The 17174-nt window shown below is 37.5% G+C and overlaps 2 protein-coding genes across 3 annotated transcripts; one reads left to right on the top strand and one right to left on the bottom strand.

The window, feature by feature from the left end:
• Positions 1-1022: 1022 nt before the first annotated feature.
• Positions 1023-3893, top strand: tril (TLR4 interactor with leucine-rich repeats). Its single transcript, XM_051872815.1, has one exon. The coding sequence runs from the start codon at positions 1302-1304 to the stop codon at positions 3588-3590; it is 2289 nt and encodes a 762-aa protein (XP_051728775.1). The 5' UTR covers positions 1023-1301; the 3' UTR covers positions 3591-3893.
• Positions 3894-5365: 1472 nt separating this feature from the next.
• On the bottom strand, positions 5366-15380 carry creb5a (cAMP responsive element binding protein 5a). Of its 2 annotated transcripts, XM_051873566.1 has the most exons (11): positions 15296-15379; positions 14074-14146; positions 13755-13848; positions 12231-12334; positions 11937-12136; positions 10162-10225; positions 9966-10046; positions 9109-9414; positions 8804-9025; positions 8598-8697; positions 5366-6711 (listed from the first exon to the last, which is right to left on the bottom strand). In XM_051873566.1, the coding sequence occupies exons 2-11, from the start codon at positions 14125-14127 to the stop codon at positions 6590-6592; spliced, it is 1347 nt and encodes a 448-aa protein (XP_051729526.1). In that variant the 5' UTR covers positions 14128-14146; positions 15296-15379; the 3' UTR covers positions 5366-6589. The 2 variants fall into 2 exon arrangements, with proteins under 2 accessions (XP_051729526.1, XP_051729527.1); XM_051873567.1 differs by lacking the exon at positions 9109-9414 and having other exon boundaries at positions 15296-15380.
• Between the last annotated feature and the right edge of the window lie 1794 nt (positions 15381-17174).

Here is a 17174-nt window from a genome sequence, read left to right on the forward strand (position 1 = left end):
CTGGGGGGGGGGGTACTGGTACGTGCTGAGTACTGGTACGTTTTGCCTTTATATTGGTTTTGTTTTCATATTGGACCTTCAGTTACTTGTTTCCTTTGTTCCTTTGTTCCTGCCAGTCATTAGTTGCTATGGACACTCATTTAATGATCCCACCTGTTAGTCTTTGAGTTCATCATCATTATGTATTTCAATTCATAATTTCCTTCAGTTTATTGTCTGGTATTGTCGTGTGTTACACGCTATTACGTTGCCTTCATACTTGTGGAGTACCTGAGTTTGTTTTATTTAATAAATACTTTTTGTTTTGGAACATTTTGCATCTTTATCATCTTCATCGGACCTAAACATACATAGTCCAGCTGTGGAACCAATGGGTGGAGCTTGACCTAGGTAGGTTTAGAGATAGGGTTATGGGTAGGGTTATGGTGTGGCTGGACCTTCAAGCTCCACCCATTACATCCAGAGAGAGGGAGCTGGACATCAAGCTCCACCCTTAATGAGCACCACTTGTTTTACTGATCTCTTGTCATAGGGCTGAAAACATTGAGACCAGTGCAGTGCAATTCTTGACAGAATGACTTTTTGCGAACTGGTTGTTTTTTAGTGAATCAAAAACCACTTATGAATCTGTCTAAACAGTTTCCGACTCACTTACTGATTCTGATTCGCAAGTCATTTGGTCACTTTAGTCAGGTCTGTTCATCTAAAAATATTTGAACCATTAATTTTATGAAAATGTTATCAGTTTTTGCTTTAGTATTTTTATGGCCAATGGCCTGCTAAATAGCAGTTAATGCAATAAGAATTGGTTTCTTCCCCTTAAAAAGTACTAAAAGAATCCTCAATACAACCTAAGGAATCGTTAAGAAAAATCTGAACCAGAATCTGTAGATCCGATTGATCCTATACACGAGTGTGTATGTCGTGTGACTGTAATGTCCACATCTGGAGTAGAATGGGGCGGGGTGATCCGTGCTGAACTAGGAGATGGCTATGGTGTGTGTGTGTGTGTGTGTGTGTGTGTAATCTGCAACAGATGACATCTTGGGGGATGAGAGAGTCTGGCGGAGGCAAATGTTTCCTTGGTTGGAGCCACATCAGTTCGCCAACGGCTGTGCAGGGATATCTCAATACAGCTTCAAATCGCTATGCAGTCGTGCTATACCTAAACATAATCTAAATGTCTGTACTCGGGCGGCAGTGCATCCGTAAAGCTTTAATTCCTGGCGAGGAAGAATTTGGCGAACCTGGACTGAAACAAAGGAATGTATTGAGTGAGTTGTTGTTTGCGTATCACTGGAATGGCATATTTGCTCTACAACTTTCTTTTGCTGGGCAGTGGAGCGCTTTTATTATTCGCGCCTGTTTGCGCCATTTGTCCTGAAACATGCGACTGCCAGCACGCGCAGCATATCCTGTGCGCAAATCGCGGTCTGCGCGCGGTGCCCAAAGCGCCGCAGGTGGAGCGCGCAGGGGATGTACGGGTTCTCAGTCTTGCGGGAAACTTCATTCACAACCTCAGCGCCTTCGACTTCATGCGCTATGGTAACCTAATGAGGCTTAATCTCCAGTTTAACCAAATAAGGAATATACACCCTAAAGCATTCGAGAAACTTTCCAAGCTGGAGGAACTATATCTGGGTAACAACTTACTCTCGGCAATACAACCTGGGACTTTACAGTCGCTGAAAAAACTCACAATATTGTATAGCAATAACAACGAAATCAAGGACATTACTTCCGAATCTTTTAGTCATTTAAATAGTTTAGTCAAACTGAGACTTGATGGAAATTCTATTGAGTTTTTAAAACAATCCGTTTTCAAAGGTCTGACAAATTTAATGTTTCTGCACTTAGAATCGAACCAGCTTCGCCATATTGATCGAAATGCGTTTTCGCGGCTCAGCAAACTGCAGTTTTTAAATCTATCGGACAATAAACAAACAGAACTGCGCGACATTTTTATGTTTTCCCATCTTAAGTCACTAACTACTCTTCTAATAAAAAGCAACCAAATAAGGCACATTGGAAATCGCGTCTTTCATAAGTTGAAAAAGCTAACAAAACTTTCGCTGAGCCACAACAAGATATTAAAACTGGACAACGAAGCCCTCAAAGGGCTCGCGCGCGTTAAAGAATTCGAGATAGACAAGAACGAGCTGACAGAGATCGTGGCTGGTCTGCTGGACCCGCTCGAGCGCATCGAACACCTCGACTTTAGTGACAATCACATATCTCGCGTGGACCCCGGTGCTTTCGGCCACCTTTCACATCTAAAAACCTTAAAATTGAAAAACAATCGTCTTATTAATCTCTCCGGCGGAATTTTCGCCACAAACGGCGTTTTGTTTCACGTAGAACTGAATGGGAATAACTGGACATGCGACTGCCGCATGGAGAAGCTTAAAAGCTGGTTGACGCATGCGCATTCTCATGGAAAGCTGTTGACCGTGTTTGTACGCTGCCTTCACCCCCCAGCGCTGGCGGGAAAATACTTGGACTATGTCAGCAACTCGCAGCTGGGTAATATGAGTGGCTATTGCGAGTCTGAACCTCTGTCTCACCCAATGGAGAGCCGTGGAGCAGTAGTAGAGGCATCGATTCTCAAGGAGGAAAGAGAGAAGCGAGAAGGAGAGAAACATGAAGAAGTAGGGGTTCAAGGGGATCAAGGGGAGCAAGGGCTTGTGACAACATTTGAAAGAAAGAAGAAAAGGAAACTAGTCAGCTCAAGGCCAAGATCCACAGCTGGAAAAAATGCCTCCTTATCTGATTTTTCCACAACAATGTCTACGTTCCTGATAGGCCACAACAACACCCACAACCACAGCACCTTTGCTTCGGCCCAACAGGAGCAGTTCAACCTGCCCTTACAGGACAGAGCCAAGCATCATGACTCAAGAATAGCAGTGATCACTGATGCATGTCAATTCAACCATCACTCCATCCTGAATGTTAGCGTGGAAGATGTCACTTCCAATACAGCCACTGTCCATTGGAGCACAACCCCCGATGTTGGACTAGTTCATGGGAAAGAGCTTCTCTTCCGGGTTTTATTTGACCGTTTCGGCCATGCTTTCCGCTTCCCACGCTATGTTTACATAGATGGAACTGACCGGGCGGTGACCCTCCAAGAGCTCCGCCCAGACTCCACCTACATCACCTGTGTGGAGAGTGTAGTGGACGGGGCTTTGTGCCAGGTTGCCCCCAGAGATCACTGCACTGGATTTGTTACACTTTTGCCCTTGGTGACAAGTGAGGTCAACCTACAGCTCGTCACAGTAGCAGCCCTTACAGCCAATGCTCTGCTCCTTCTTCTGGTGGGTGGAATCTGGCTGGGGCGTGTGTTGAAGAGGCGGATCAGAAACAGGAAGTCATCAGCTCATGCACATGTACGTCACATGTACTCAACTAGACATCCGTTTCGCTCGACTGTGGCTACTACCTGTGTCTCTTCTGAATTCAGTGGTTACCAGAGTGGCAGACAACTGGCTGAAGAAGGTGACCTCATCCAGTTCCCCGGCGAACGTTTCTTTGACAACAGCCCCGCACGAAGAGATGATGATGTCATAATGCTTAGATACTCAGACTGAAGTGTTTTGTGTATCTGAAAATACACAATTTTGGCACACAAATTATTTTTGCCAAAACCACTGAAATTGTAAATCTTTTCTTTTCTTTTTCTTATTTTCTTTCGGTTGATTGTCTAAACCTCAGCTGCTGGTTGGCAGAATTGCTTGGTTTTGGAATTAATGTATTTCTGTCCTTGTTGAAAATGTATTACTTTTGTATTACTATCAACTGAAGTACAGCACAAGCGAATTCATTTGTTAAAGTTTATACATTTCACCTTTTTTTTGCAATAAATACATAGGAGTTAATAGTGATTGTGCATAGTTTGTGTGTAATGGTTTCCTTTTTTGTTCTTTATAATTAATTCAACGCTGATCTTACATTCAAAACTCTACCCCCAGTTTCACAGACAAGGCTTAAAGGGTTAGTTTACCCAAAAATGAAAATTCTGTCATTAATTACTCACCCTAATGTCGTTCCACACCCGTAAGACCTTCGTTCATCTTCGGAACACAAATTAAGATATTTTTCATAAAATCCAATGGCTCAGTGAGGCCTGCATTGCCAGTAAGACAATTAACACTTTCAATGCCCAGAAAGCTACTAAAGACGTATTTAAAACAGTTCATGTGACAACAGTGGTTCAAACTTAATGTTATGAAGCGACGAGAATACTTCTTGTGCGCCAAAAAACAAAACAAAATAACGACTTTATGACAATATCCAGTGATGGGTGATTTCAAAACACTGCTTCATGAAGCTTCGAAGCTTTATGAATCTTTTGTTTCGATTCAGTGGTTCGGAGCGCGTATCAAACTGCCAAAGTCACGCCCCCCAGTGGTGAACCATTTCGAAACACTTATCACGCAACGAAGCCTTGTTTACTGAAATCACGTGACTTTGGCGCTCCGAATCCTGATTCGAAACAAAAGATTCGTAAATCTTTGAAGTAGTGTTTTGAAATCGCCTATCACTAGATATTGTCATAAAGTCGTTATTTAGTTTTTTTGGCGCACAAAAAGTATTCTCGTCGCTTCATAACATTAAGGTTGAAGCATTGTTGTCACATGAACTGTTTTAAATACGTCTTTAGTAGCATTCTGGGTACTGAAAGTGTTAATTGTCTTACTGGCAATGCAGGCCTCACTGAGCCATAGGATTTTATGAAAAATATCTTAATTTGTGTTCCGAAGATGAACGGTCTTACAGGTGTGGACCGACATGAGGGTGAGTAATTAATGACAGAATTTTCATTTTTGGGTGAACTAACCAAGACTAAAAATGCATGTTTGAGCTGTTTTAACTGAAAGCAACTCGCACTGACATATCTCAAAATATGTCACTGCCATTGTTTTGTCTCAAGATGCACACCAGTAATGTTTTTTTTTTTTTCTAGGGCATGTTTATAAAAGCTACTTAAATGTTCTAAATGGTCTAAGGCCTAATCCTGGCTTAATCTAAACCCTGTCTGTGAAACCAGGCTACTGCCTAGCTTTTCTGCATAACTCCACCATAAGATGGCGCAATAAACCAAGTTTTCACAAGACTTGAACTCTAACACTATCTAACCACATTTCAGCAATCATTTATTTAAACTATTACCCATGCAGTCAAACCGTCAGAATAATCCAGCAATAATTCAGGTAGTTGGAAATATTCTAATTTCTGATTTAAATTTCTTGACGGCACTGTATGTAAAAAGCTGGGCATGCTAATACACTAAAAGCAGCAGTTGTATCACAGCATTATGGAATTATTTCGATGAACGATGAAAAAGGAGATCAGAACATATGGATACAGATATTAAGTGCTTTTAATTAAAAATGGCCACAAATGTGTACAAAAATAGATAAATATTTCAAAAAACCTGTACATGCATAAAACAGTTTAAACCTGCAGCGTTTACAAACATTCTTTTTTTTTTTTTTCTCGAAATTCATAATTCCATATTCCACAGAATGTATAGCCATATAAATGCTTTATCTAAGCATTTTTTTAAGAGATAGCACACATGCTTGTATTTCATTTCCAGGAAATGTCAGTATTGACATTTTGATTGTCTCTGAACCAGTTAGTGTGAAATGATGCTATGCCGTATTGAGAATACTGTAAGACATTCCTAGTGCCATGAGTGCGATTAGTAATACACAAGTCCTTTACATGATTCTGAATTTGGCTATATAAAATGAGTTGCATGTTCTGTCAATCCAAAATTCACATGTGATACTTTCAGTACTTTCTTAGGTAATGTGATACCTGATAATTTACCAAGGGGCCTCTGACAATATTTACAGCGAAGACAAACATGTAACAACAGCATAGCTGCATCATCATAAATTTATAAAACTAGAGATTCCTATTTACAATTACAAATTTACAACTGCCCTGATTCAATGCATTTCACACAGCCTTGCCATTAGTTTCAGGATTTAGCACACACAGCTGTCACTGAAGCTATCAAAGCATTTACACTGAAAGTGGCCAAAAAAACAAACACTTATACACACAAATGTGCACACATACTCCAGGAGTAAAACTAGATGAGTGTCCCTGAGAAAGATCAGCTATAAAAAAGCACGAGGAAGAGTGTGAGAAGACAGATGGAGGGTGAGAGACAGGTTTGAGAATAAGAAAACTAAATTTAGTGAGTGTAAAAGGACAGATTGTTTTCCAACACTGTAAAAAAACAAAACAAATCACAGTGAGGTAAAATAAAACCACTGGAAACATCCATCTGACCCTCGGCTTATTTCCTGAGATGACAAGGGCCATAAATATAAACAGATTTCTGATGAATTATTCTATTCTTTTAAGAACATTACAGACATATATATGACGCATACATTCCCTTTTAATCATAAATCCCAGTTTTAAACATTTTGCTGTTTAGTTTTGCTTTTGCACTGATGGGTATCTACTTTGTTATAGATGCCCTGACCATATGGCTCTGAAGGTGGATTGTATTTTGTGTTCTCATCATTCTATGTGTATGTAGGAGCATGTCATAGTAGTTGTGTTGTTAGTTAGGGTGGGAGTGTGTGGTGAGGTGAGTGTGGGATAGAGTCGAACTTGAGGTTGAGATGCTGTTGTGTTGAATGGCATGTTGCTGGACAGGACTTTCTGTTGGGCTACCTACTCCACCTAAACACGAATACAAAAGGAGTTTATTAAAATGAGAGATTTTCAAAATTTATAAAATATTATACACATTATATGTAATAAAACACAATATAAATACACTACCACTCAAAGGTTTGGGGCTGGTAAAATTTTTAAAAAGTTTTTTACTCTCACCAAGGCTGTATTTTAGTCAAAATACAGTTTGTGAAATATTATAAACACTTTAAATAACTGTTTTCTATTTTAATATCATTAAATATATTTTAAAATCCTTTCATTTATGCCTTGTCAAGCTATTACTCCTGTCTTCAGTGTCTCCTGTTCTTTCATAAACATTTTTCTTCTATCAATGTTGAAAACTGCTTAATTTTTTTTGGAAACTGTGTAACTGTTTTTTGTAACAATATAAAAGTCTTTACCATCGCTTTTGATTAATTAAATGCATCCTTGATGAATAAAAGTATTAATTATTTAAAAAAAAATCTTACTGACCCTAAACTTGTGAACGGTAGTGCAAGAATAAAGAATAAATATTTTATTTAAAAAAAAAAAAAAAAAAAAAAAAAGTAAAATATATATTTTAAGGGATGATGGACATTATTTTCATGGTGTGTCACAATGTGTCCGGACTTTATATTTTTAATTTTCTTTAATTAAATGAAAAATTCTAATTAAAGAATATTCTCATTATTGTGATATGGTTTTTATTTACTTTTTTTTTTTTTTTTTTTACAATTTTTTTTGATAAGGCATTTTAAATGACTATAGTACAATTATTCTTATTTAGAATATACTCTCATGATGTATAAATACTTCTATTTTATTTTCAGTTTACTTTTTTCTTTGCATTATTTGTATATTATTTGGGGTGCTTAAAGGGTTAGTTCACCCAAAAATGAAAATTCTGTCATAAATTACTCACCCTCATGTCGTTCCACACCCGTAAGACCTTCGTTCATCTTCCGAACACAAATTTAGATATTTTTAATAAAATCCTATGGCTCAGTAAGGCCTCCATTGACAGCAAGATCATTAACACTTTCAAATGCCCAGACATATTTAAAACAGTTCATGTGAGTACAGTGGTTCAACCTTAATGTTATGAAGCGACGAGAATACTTTTTGTGTGCCAAAAAAAACAAAAAAATGACTTTATTCAACAATATCTAGAGATGGGCGATTTCAAAACACTGCTTCATGAAGCTTCGAAGCTTTACAAATCTTTGGCGCGTGTATCAAACTGCCAAAGTCACGTGAACCATTGAAATTTTGAAACGTTTCAAAACACTTATGACGTAACGAAGCCTCGTTTACTGAAATCATGTGACTTTGGCAGTTTGATACAGGCTCCGAACCACTGATTCGAAACAAAAGATTTGTAAAGCTTCGAAGCTTCTTGAAGCTGTGTTTTGAAGTCGCCCATCACTAGATATTGTTGAATAAAGTCATTATTTTGTTTTTTGGTGCACAAAAAGTATTCTCGTCGCTTCATAACATTAAGGATTAACCACTGTAGTCACATGAACTGTTTTAAATATGTCTTTAGTACCTTTCTGGGCATTTGAAGGTGTTAGTTATCTTGCTGTCAATGGAGGCCTCACTGAGCCATCAGATTTTATCAAAAATATCTAAGGTCTAACGGGTGTGGAACAACATGAGGGTGAGTAATTAATGACAGAATTTTAATTTTTGGGTGAACTAACCCTAATTGTCATGGTGCAAAAAAATCATTGTTGTTCTAAAATAGGCCTTTCATTTTTTAAAGCAATATATCATTTATTATAATTATTATTTTGGGGTGAAATATGAGATGCAGACATGTTCTTCACAGGTTTTAATGAGATTCAACCATATACAGTAGTATGTGAGAGAAAGGAGGAGAGAATGAGAAAATAATTCATACTCACTCTGCGTTTCTCTCTGTCTCACAGAGACAGGACAGTCTTTATGTGCAAGAAGAATTTGCTTCAGTTGAGTGACTTCTGTCCTGAGTGATGTCACCTCATTCTAAGAACAAACAAAGCAAAGCAACAAAGTAGCAAACGCATGAATCTATCATGAAGTTTCAATTATATTTGATTCTACATATCTAATCGTGCATGTGTAAATGTACCTGTAGCTGTAAGTTAGTGTGTGTAAGCTCCTCAGCCTTCCTTTCCAAAGACATCACCCAGACTTTTCTCTTCTGTCTGCACCGCGTGGCAGCAGCTCTGTTTCTCTCCAGAAACTTCCGTCTGCGCTCATCCGGGTCTTCCTCTGCTGTCCGTCGGCGTCTGCTCACGGTCGGCTGTGGAGGAGACTGCGGGCAGTGGGTGTGTTTTGGTGTGGAGGCCATCTATAAAACACAAACATTGCATTAAATAATACAATAAATTAAGATAAACTGTAAAAGTCAGAGTTCGGCGCAAAAATCTAGACCTGTGTAGGTATTGGCTGATGTGAAAGGGGAGGGGCGGTCTGGTGGGAGGAGCCAGGATGCAAGTGCGTGGGTGGAGAGTGGTGAGCATGGCTGTGAAGTGATTGGTCTTGGCTTTGATGTTGATGTGCAAGTCTTTGCGGTGATTGGTTGTGGCAGTGCTGCTGGTATGCGTGATGATGAGATGAGGATTGTATATGCGACAGTGGGTGCTGTTGTGATGACATCATCTCCATCATGTGGCAAAGAGGATTCTGACTGCCATTGGAGACTGCAGGCTGGCTGTGGGCTGGTATGACCTTTGACCTCTGAAGGATTAGAGACGGGGAAAGATGGGTCAAAAAAAGCTCCTGGGGTCACTGTCAACATCATTGTCATATAACACTGTGGATAATTGCTATTTATAAGGGAAATGCCTAAAGCAAGATTTGTTGTACCAACTTTTGCAGGCAACCATGTGTTTTTAATTTCTACATCTAAGGTTTCCTGTGTGTAGTGATTGTTTGTGATGGTGAGATTACTTGGCACTTTTAAGTTTTTTAAAACACAGAATCTACAAAGACGGCTTTGAAAAGACAGATGATAACCAGGTCAACCCGAAGCCTTTGAAATTCAATCTCCTCCACTTTCTGAAGAGAATCAGTGGACGAGAGTCTCCTGCATGTGTGTGTGTGTGTATGCAGCTTTTTAACAGGCAAAACCGCAACATTGCATGTGTCTGAATTAGATAACACAATCAAGATGTCTACATTAGTTACAAAGCACTGTGGCATTATAACCCCTGTCTGACTTGTAATGTTTCTATAGAGACATCATAATCCTGTAACCATGGAGCCAAATCATTAGTATGGGGCTGTACCTGAAGGGAGGAGCATGAGCCAGAGTGGGTGGGGCCTGGTATGCCAATCATACTGGAGTTCATGGACAATTGTGCCTCCATCTGTTATTTTAAAAGTATATGAAATTATTGTGCTGACGTATAAAGAAATAGAGTTATTATTTAGATAATTATTTTACTGTGCAGGTGGTTTTGAAATGCTCTCAGGTTTACTTACATTCATGGCTGATGTCCCAGGCATGGTGTTTGCCTGTGTGCTGTGTAGACAGCTGGGTGCAGATCTGTAATGAGTCAGAGGGATTCAGATTAATAGTGGACAAAAGGGGTCAGTATAAAGCAATTTAGAAATTTTCAGAAAGTTTACACTGGGCTGCTATCAGTGGGGGACATGATGTATATAATAATTTAAAGGTTAAACATTAATTTGCAGCATTTCAACATCTTTACAATAACAAGTTCAGCTAGCAAATTCTAAAGATGCAATGCTACATTAAAAACCAAAATATTCTGGATCTCATAAAATTAAAGGTATGATGCTGTGTTGCATTAAATCTTTTTGACTTATTTTCTACCATAAATACATACTGTATACCCCCAAAAATGTAACTTTTTCAGTTAAAATGTTGACCTTTAATCAGGGCTCGATCTAGGCATGGGCAGGGGTGGGCTGAGCCCACCCAAACATCTGTCTTGCCCACCCAATCAGAATTAATGCAAAGATAGCGTTGATCTTTTTTATGATTTGTGCATTGATTACAAGCAATCTGAGGTGGGCTGTGTGTTGAAGACTGCCCCAAACAATCATAACACTAGAAAATTGCTGTATTTTTCCTTTTTTAAGATGAAAGCAAAGCCACATTATACACAAGGCGGTTTCAGTCTGTTGTGGAAAAACAGAGGCTGACAATCTCACGAGTAATAACAGGCAGAAATATTTGCCTGCTATCAAGGTGCGAATTAGGGGTTTAAAATGTATCTTAAAGGGTTAGTTCACCCAAAAATGAAATTTCTGTCATTAAGTACTCACCCTCATGTTGTCCCAAACCCGTAAGACCTTCGTTAATCTTCGGAACACAAATTAAGATATTTTTGATGAAATCCAATGGTTTCTGAACCACACATAGGCAGCAACATCATTGCACCTTTTGAGGTCCAAAAAGTTATTAAAGACATGGTTAAAATAGTCCATGTGACTACAGTGGTTCAACCTTAATGTTATGTAACTACGAGAATACTTTTTGTGCGCAAAAACTAAACAAAAATAACGACTTTATTTAACAATTTGAACTGTTGTCATACGCAGTTGACGTAGTGAACACAGTGCAGGCCTCCATGTTTACGTCCGAAAGCCGGCTGTTTCGTTGCTTTGTTGTTATTTTTGTTTTGTTTTTGCACACAAAAAGTATTCTCGTCGCTTCATAACATTAAGGTTGAACCACTGTAGTCATATTGACTATTTTAATGATGTCTTTAATACCTTTCTGGACCTCAAAATGTGCAATGACGTTGCTGCCTATGTGTGGTTCAGAAACCCTCAGATTTCATCAAAAATATCTTAATTTGTGTTCCGAAGATGAACGAAGGTCTTACTGGTTTGGGACGGCATGAGGGTGAGTATGTATGACAGAAATTTCATTTTTAGGTGAACTAGGCTAACCCTTTAATATTTAAATCAAACTATGTCAATGTTAACAACACTGAAGTAAGACTGCACGGTTTATCTATTATCTATCAGCTTACTATAGCAACAGTAGGCTCCTGTCACATTTAATTTCAGTCATTGGATGATGGAAAAGTAAAAACTGTAGCATTTTATTTAGAGTAAAAATAAGATCTACATGCAGAGCTGCAGACATAGCACAAAAAAAAAAAAACCTTGCCCACCGAGGATATCTGCTAGCTCACCCTTCTATAGTCAAGAACCAGGCCTGCCTTTAATGAGGAATAGAAGAGTATAGGGGATTTAGGGGGTAAATATATGCTAAAACTCACTGTTTATTTGAAGTGGAGTATGTGGCTGTACATTGAGACTGAGGCTGTGAGCTGTGCGTGTGGAGCTGGTTCTGGTTCTGGTTCAGATGGGCCAGAGCGCACTGCTGCTGTTGCTGAGGCTGAAACTGATGATGTTGACCCTGCTGAGGTTGTGTCTCAGTGTGAGGCTGGTTCTGACCTGACACCTGAGCCGAAAAGTTCTATAAGCAAGAACAGATATAGAATTTAGAAAACATTTATATGCTAAATATTCTAATATTTATAATATTTAAAAAAAAAAAAAAAAGCTCTCACCGGTTTTGTCTCCTCCTCCGCCTGTGACTGGTTAAGCTCCAGGTCAGTAAAGAGGCCCACTTCCTCACAGTCCTGTAAGAAACGGGTTGGAGTTGGAGTCTGATCTATAGATGAACAAAGAGTACACGTTTATCATGAATGCAAACAACATCATCAGATGCCACACACAAAATGTCACCGGCAATATATAAAGAAAGTAACAACACAATGGAACCAAATTATGAGATTTTTTATTAATAAAAGACAAGGCAGGTTTATTTATACAGTACATTTCATACACAATGGTAATTTGAAATGTTTTACATAAAAATTACATATAATAAAAAATAAAATAATCATAAAATAATCATAACAAATAATAAAAGCATAAAAAATAAAAATCGATTCAAACTTGTTTTAAAATGTAATAAGAAGAAAAGAGAATAATACATAAATAAGATGACATAGTGCAACCAAGTACATAGCATAAATGAAACATTCTATTAATGATTTTATATATTATATCATAAATATACTATATATTATTAGAAATAATATATTAATTAATATCTATGCACATTTGGAAAATTTTTAGTGTTTATGAAAAATAAAGTGCTGGAAAAATCTCTTGAAAAGTTAAAATTAAAGTGTAGAAAGGTATGTAGATACAATAAAATGTAAATGTAGACAATATAAAATTGATTTTCTTAAAGCTTTACTATATATTAAATTTAAAAGTGTAATATACATATATATAATATAATATATATATATGTGTGTGTGTGTGTGTGTGTATATATATATATATATATATATGTGTGTGTGTGTGTGTGTATATATATATATATATATATATATATATATATATACTAAATATTATATATATATATATATATATATATATATATATATATATATATACTAAACACATGTAAACTGAGGAGGCATTGGAGATTTCTCAAGGTCAGAGTGAAAACTTAGAACAGTAGATTAATATCAAGTAACCTCCAGGCATTCTAAACAAATGTAAAGAAACTAGCCCTCTTCTCAATGTCATGAGCAAAACTTGTCTAAAGTAATCTTCTGGCATGCTGGGAAAATGTTAAAAATTAACCCTATGTCATAAACATGAGCCTGATTTTACTTGTGTTGTTTTGGTAATTTAGAGTTAGTCTAAACGAAACTGCCTTTTCTAGACTACTATGAAAGGGGTCAGAAGGTAAAGTCCTTCTTTTGTTTTTTATGTAAATGTTTCTGTCGCTGCAATGATGGCTCACAGACCCCAGAGGTCAAGGGTCAGGCTGATGTTTATATATCAGACATTGAGTTTCCAGGGTAACAGACACTGTCTAAATGCTAAATTAAAGGAGATGGTGAGCATGACCTATCATGACACTCACACACACATTCATTCACTTTTTACAGGCTATTATATTACTGACCTCAATCTGTAGATTGATACTCTTTAGTTGCATAGAAAATGAATACAATGTTGATGAAAAAACAGGTGTATTTTTGTGTGAATAGTTGCATACCCGCCCTTACCTGAAAGCATATTGTCACATTTTATAGAAGAGAATTTAAGGGTCATCTCATGTTTGTGTCTGTGAATTATTAGGTGATCTTCTCTTTGGAAGCGCTATGAGAAAAAGAAACATGGTAGGCCATGACAATGCTGAAAAAGCACAGCTCCTTTTTTTTTACATACAAGATACATATGTGTTCCTATATGAATTATAATTCTTCAATATACTGCAGTTTACTACTAAGTGATAGATAAAATTTGTGACAGCATACATAAAACACATTGTCGTAGCTCTAGATGACATGACAACTACCAGCAAACTGGACATCTGTCACTTACCTGTGAGCATCCAGGAGCAGTGCATACATATGGCCTGTCCTGATCAATATTCATCACTGAGATCTAAAAAAACCTAAGCATACATATACACACACGTGCACACAGACATACAAACACATGCAGACATGGGAGATGACATTATAAAATGCTCATGACAAATAAACAGACAAATAGGCAAATAAAAATGATCTATCTGTCAATAAACAACATGTACTTTAATGAAAATAAACGACAAGCAGATAGATAGGCTAGATAGATAGATAGATAGATGACACCTAATTAGTGAAATATAGTTTTAAAAACGCACGAGCTATTCATATTTCTCTCAGTTCTCCTAATTCTGCTCACATTTCCCTGTTTGAGTTCTCTTCTCTGTGTGTTCTCTGTATATAACGTACTACGTATTAGTCGCGCCTATATATAAAAAAAACCCTATTTGCCCGGTCACTCATAACGTGAGCATTCCTCTAGTCATGACATCATCATTTAGTTCAACCGGGGCCAGAGTTTGAATTGGCAAGACGGGTCTACGGTGCTAAAATGCCAAGCGTCTAACCGGCCTGCAGAATGACGTAATGGCGAAACCGGAGGACTCACGCGGTGTCACGAATTTTACAAACCCAAACAACTGAGATCAGACATTCTAACCAGGGGCAATAACGTGCTATTTTAACGGTGAAAACATCGTGAAGTTGTCTGAATCACTTTGGAGTACGTGTCAGCAGATGTCATACTGGGTTTAATTGAAAATAATAATAATAATTTGATTAACCCAAAGCAAACGCAAATACTTACGCCCTCAAAACACGCGCACGTGTGCAACCAAACATTTAAATATATTTAAAATTCAAACAGTCTTTGAACAGCTAACTGTCCAACAGCCATTCCCCTAAAGCGTAGCCTATTTGTTGACAAGTTTGTTGACAATCTTTAAGCTACTAAAGATTTACAAAGACATCCATTTTCCGATAGTCAAAACCTTTTTTATTCTAATACTCTTTATTTATCTGTTTGTTTGGTGGTGTCACACCCCCTCGAACCGACATTCAAATAGTTTACGAACATCTCAATGGAAACCGGCACTTTGACAGACACTAACTTGACAGTAAAACAACAACAAAAAATCCCAACAGCACTGTACAAGAAACGCGCTACATTGGTGTTCTGAACTAAGAGTGGAATCATATTCACAAGCGAGTGTAAAACAGTAATACTAACTTACCTAAACGCACGCAGACTGAGACTAGCAACGCTCCTCGCGCTCAGACGAAGCACGCTGAAGTGAAACGCGATTACAATATGATCTATTTACAGAAGCATTACATCACCTCACGGTGACGTCACGTGGGATTCCTGAACTTCTAAATCATTGCGGTCCGCTTTTTAAAAAGAGGTGGGGTTTTCAGACCGCGCGCACCCGCCCACCGGAGGATGTAGCGGGCGTCCGATGCGGACATTGGCGCGTTGAGAGAAAAAAGGGAAATGGGAGTCGATTCGCTCAGTGCGTGCTGCGCCAACAGCTGTCTGGAGCTGTGCGCGGGACGGTCCCGATTAGCGAATGGTGTGTCATGATAGAGAGAAAGAGCATGCATGAGCGTGTTAGCTCTTGGCTTACCCCTTTTAATTATTATTTCCAGACAATTGTTTGCTTTTTTGATGGTCAATGAAATAAACTGTTTGCTTTTTTTCTTTTTTATGGTTACAATGTAACGGGTGGAAAATTATAGGCCTAGTCATAGTCAAAATTTGGTCAGTTGTTCAATAAGACCCAAGAGAAAGTTGCAAATCATAAAATAACATTATTTAATGTTTCTTTTTTTATCAGTAACATTGTTTAATATTTCTTTATATTTCTTTTTCATTTTATTTTGTTGCCTGTTTAATGTAGCAATGAGATTTTGTAATATGAACTAATCAGTTGTTTATTCAAAATTTTTTGTTTTTCTTGGTTTTTATTAATAAATTAACAATATATCTTTTGAAAAATACAAAATATGGTAGCTGTATCGTCTATATTTATAGAACTTTGACACTGACATCAACTTTTAGAGTGGTAAACTAAAATGAAAAAGTTCTGATCATTTGACTGTTTACACATATTGTCATTTTTAAGACAGTCTAAACTTTTATTAATCACTGACAGCTTTAGGTAAAATGCATAAACTACTATTTTTAGACCCTTCAAATTAATAGTAAATTTTCGCTTTAAGAGTACACTTTGCAGAATCAAGGCAATGGAAAAAGACCCATTATGTTTTTTGAGGGAATGATTTAAGGCAGAATGGTTCCGACTTATGCTAGTCAAAATGGCTTCGTAAACAAAAAATTCAAAGCCACAAAGTGTGAGACATCAAAGATGCTTAATATGATGACATTAACCTGATGATGAAAACAGGTGCCAAGATTAAGTTTTTACATTTAATAAAGCAGCTATATATCTAGTTTTCACCACTTTAATAGTGTCTAATCGTATTGTGTTAAACTACAGATGTCATGATTTCAAATATATGAAAAAATGTGGATACATTCAGATTATCGTAAAACTGAGGGGTGTGTCTGATGTTTCAGAACAGCGTGGTCCTTTTGTGGTAACCGCTAGGGAAAGAGTGAAAGAAAAAGGCAGAACAAGTAGGAGGGAGAGAAAGAGAGAGCGTGATTCATTAGACTGTTCCAACTCAGAATGCTAGTAGCTGTTTCCTCAGCAACACCACAAAACAGGAAGTGGTAATGATGTCACATCAAGCCTCAGCCTTAGCTGACTCCTACGTCTTTGTATGAATCATTCACACACAGAGACAATGCAGCAGAGGGCATGCACCCACAAGTCTCATATGACATCATCCCTGTTTGTCCCATGATATAATTCACTGTAAAAAGGAACTGTGTCAAGTTCACCTTTTGTTTCACCATTTAAAGAATACACAGTGAAATTGGTGATTTTTTTTTTGGCTAATTAACAAAACATTTACATTTATGCATTTAGCAGATGCTTTTATCCAAAGTGAAAGCGGAACAAAGGCAGACAACAATAATAAAAGTAAACTTTTGACTCTGATATCAGAGCTATATGTGGTTATTCTTTTAATGCCTTCTTTAATTGT

The sequence above is a fragment of the Ctenopharyngodon idella genome, chromosome 19, assembly GCF_019924925.1.
Source record: "Ctenopharyngodon idella isolate HZGC_01 chromosome 19, HZGC01, whole genome shotgun sequence".
NCBI lineage: Eukaryota > Metazoa > Chordata > Actinopteri > Cypriniformes > Xenocyprididae > Ctenopharyngodon > Ctenopharyngodon idella.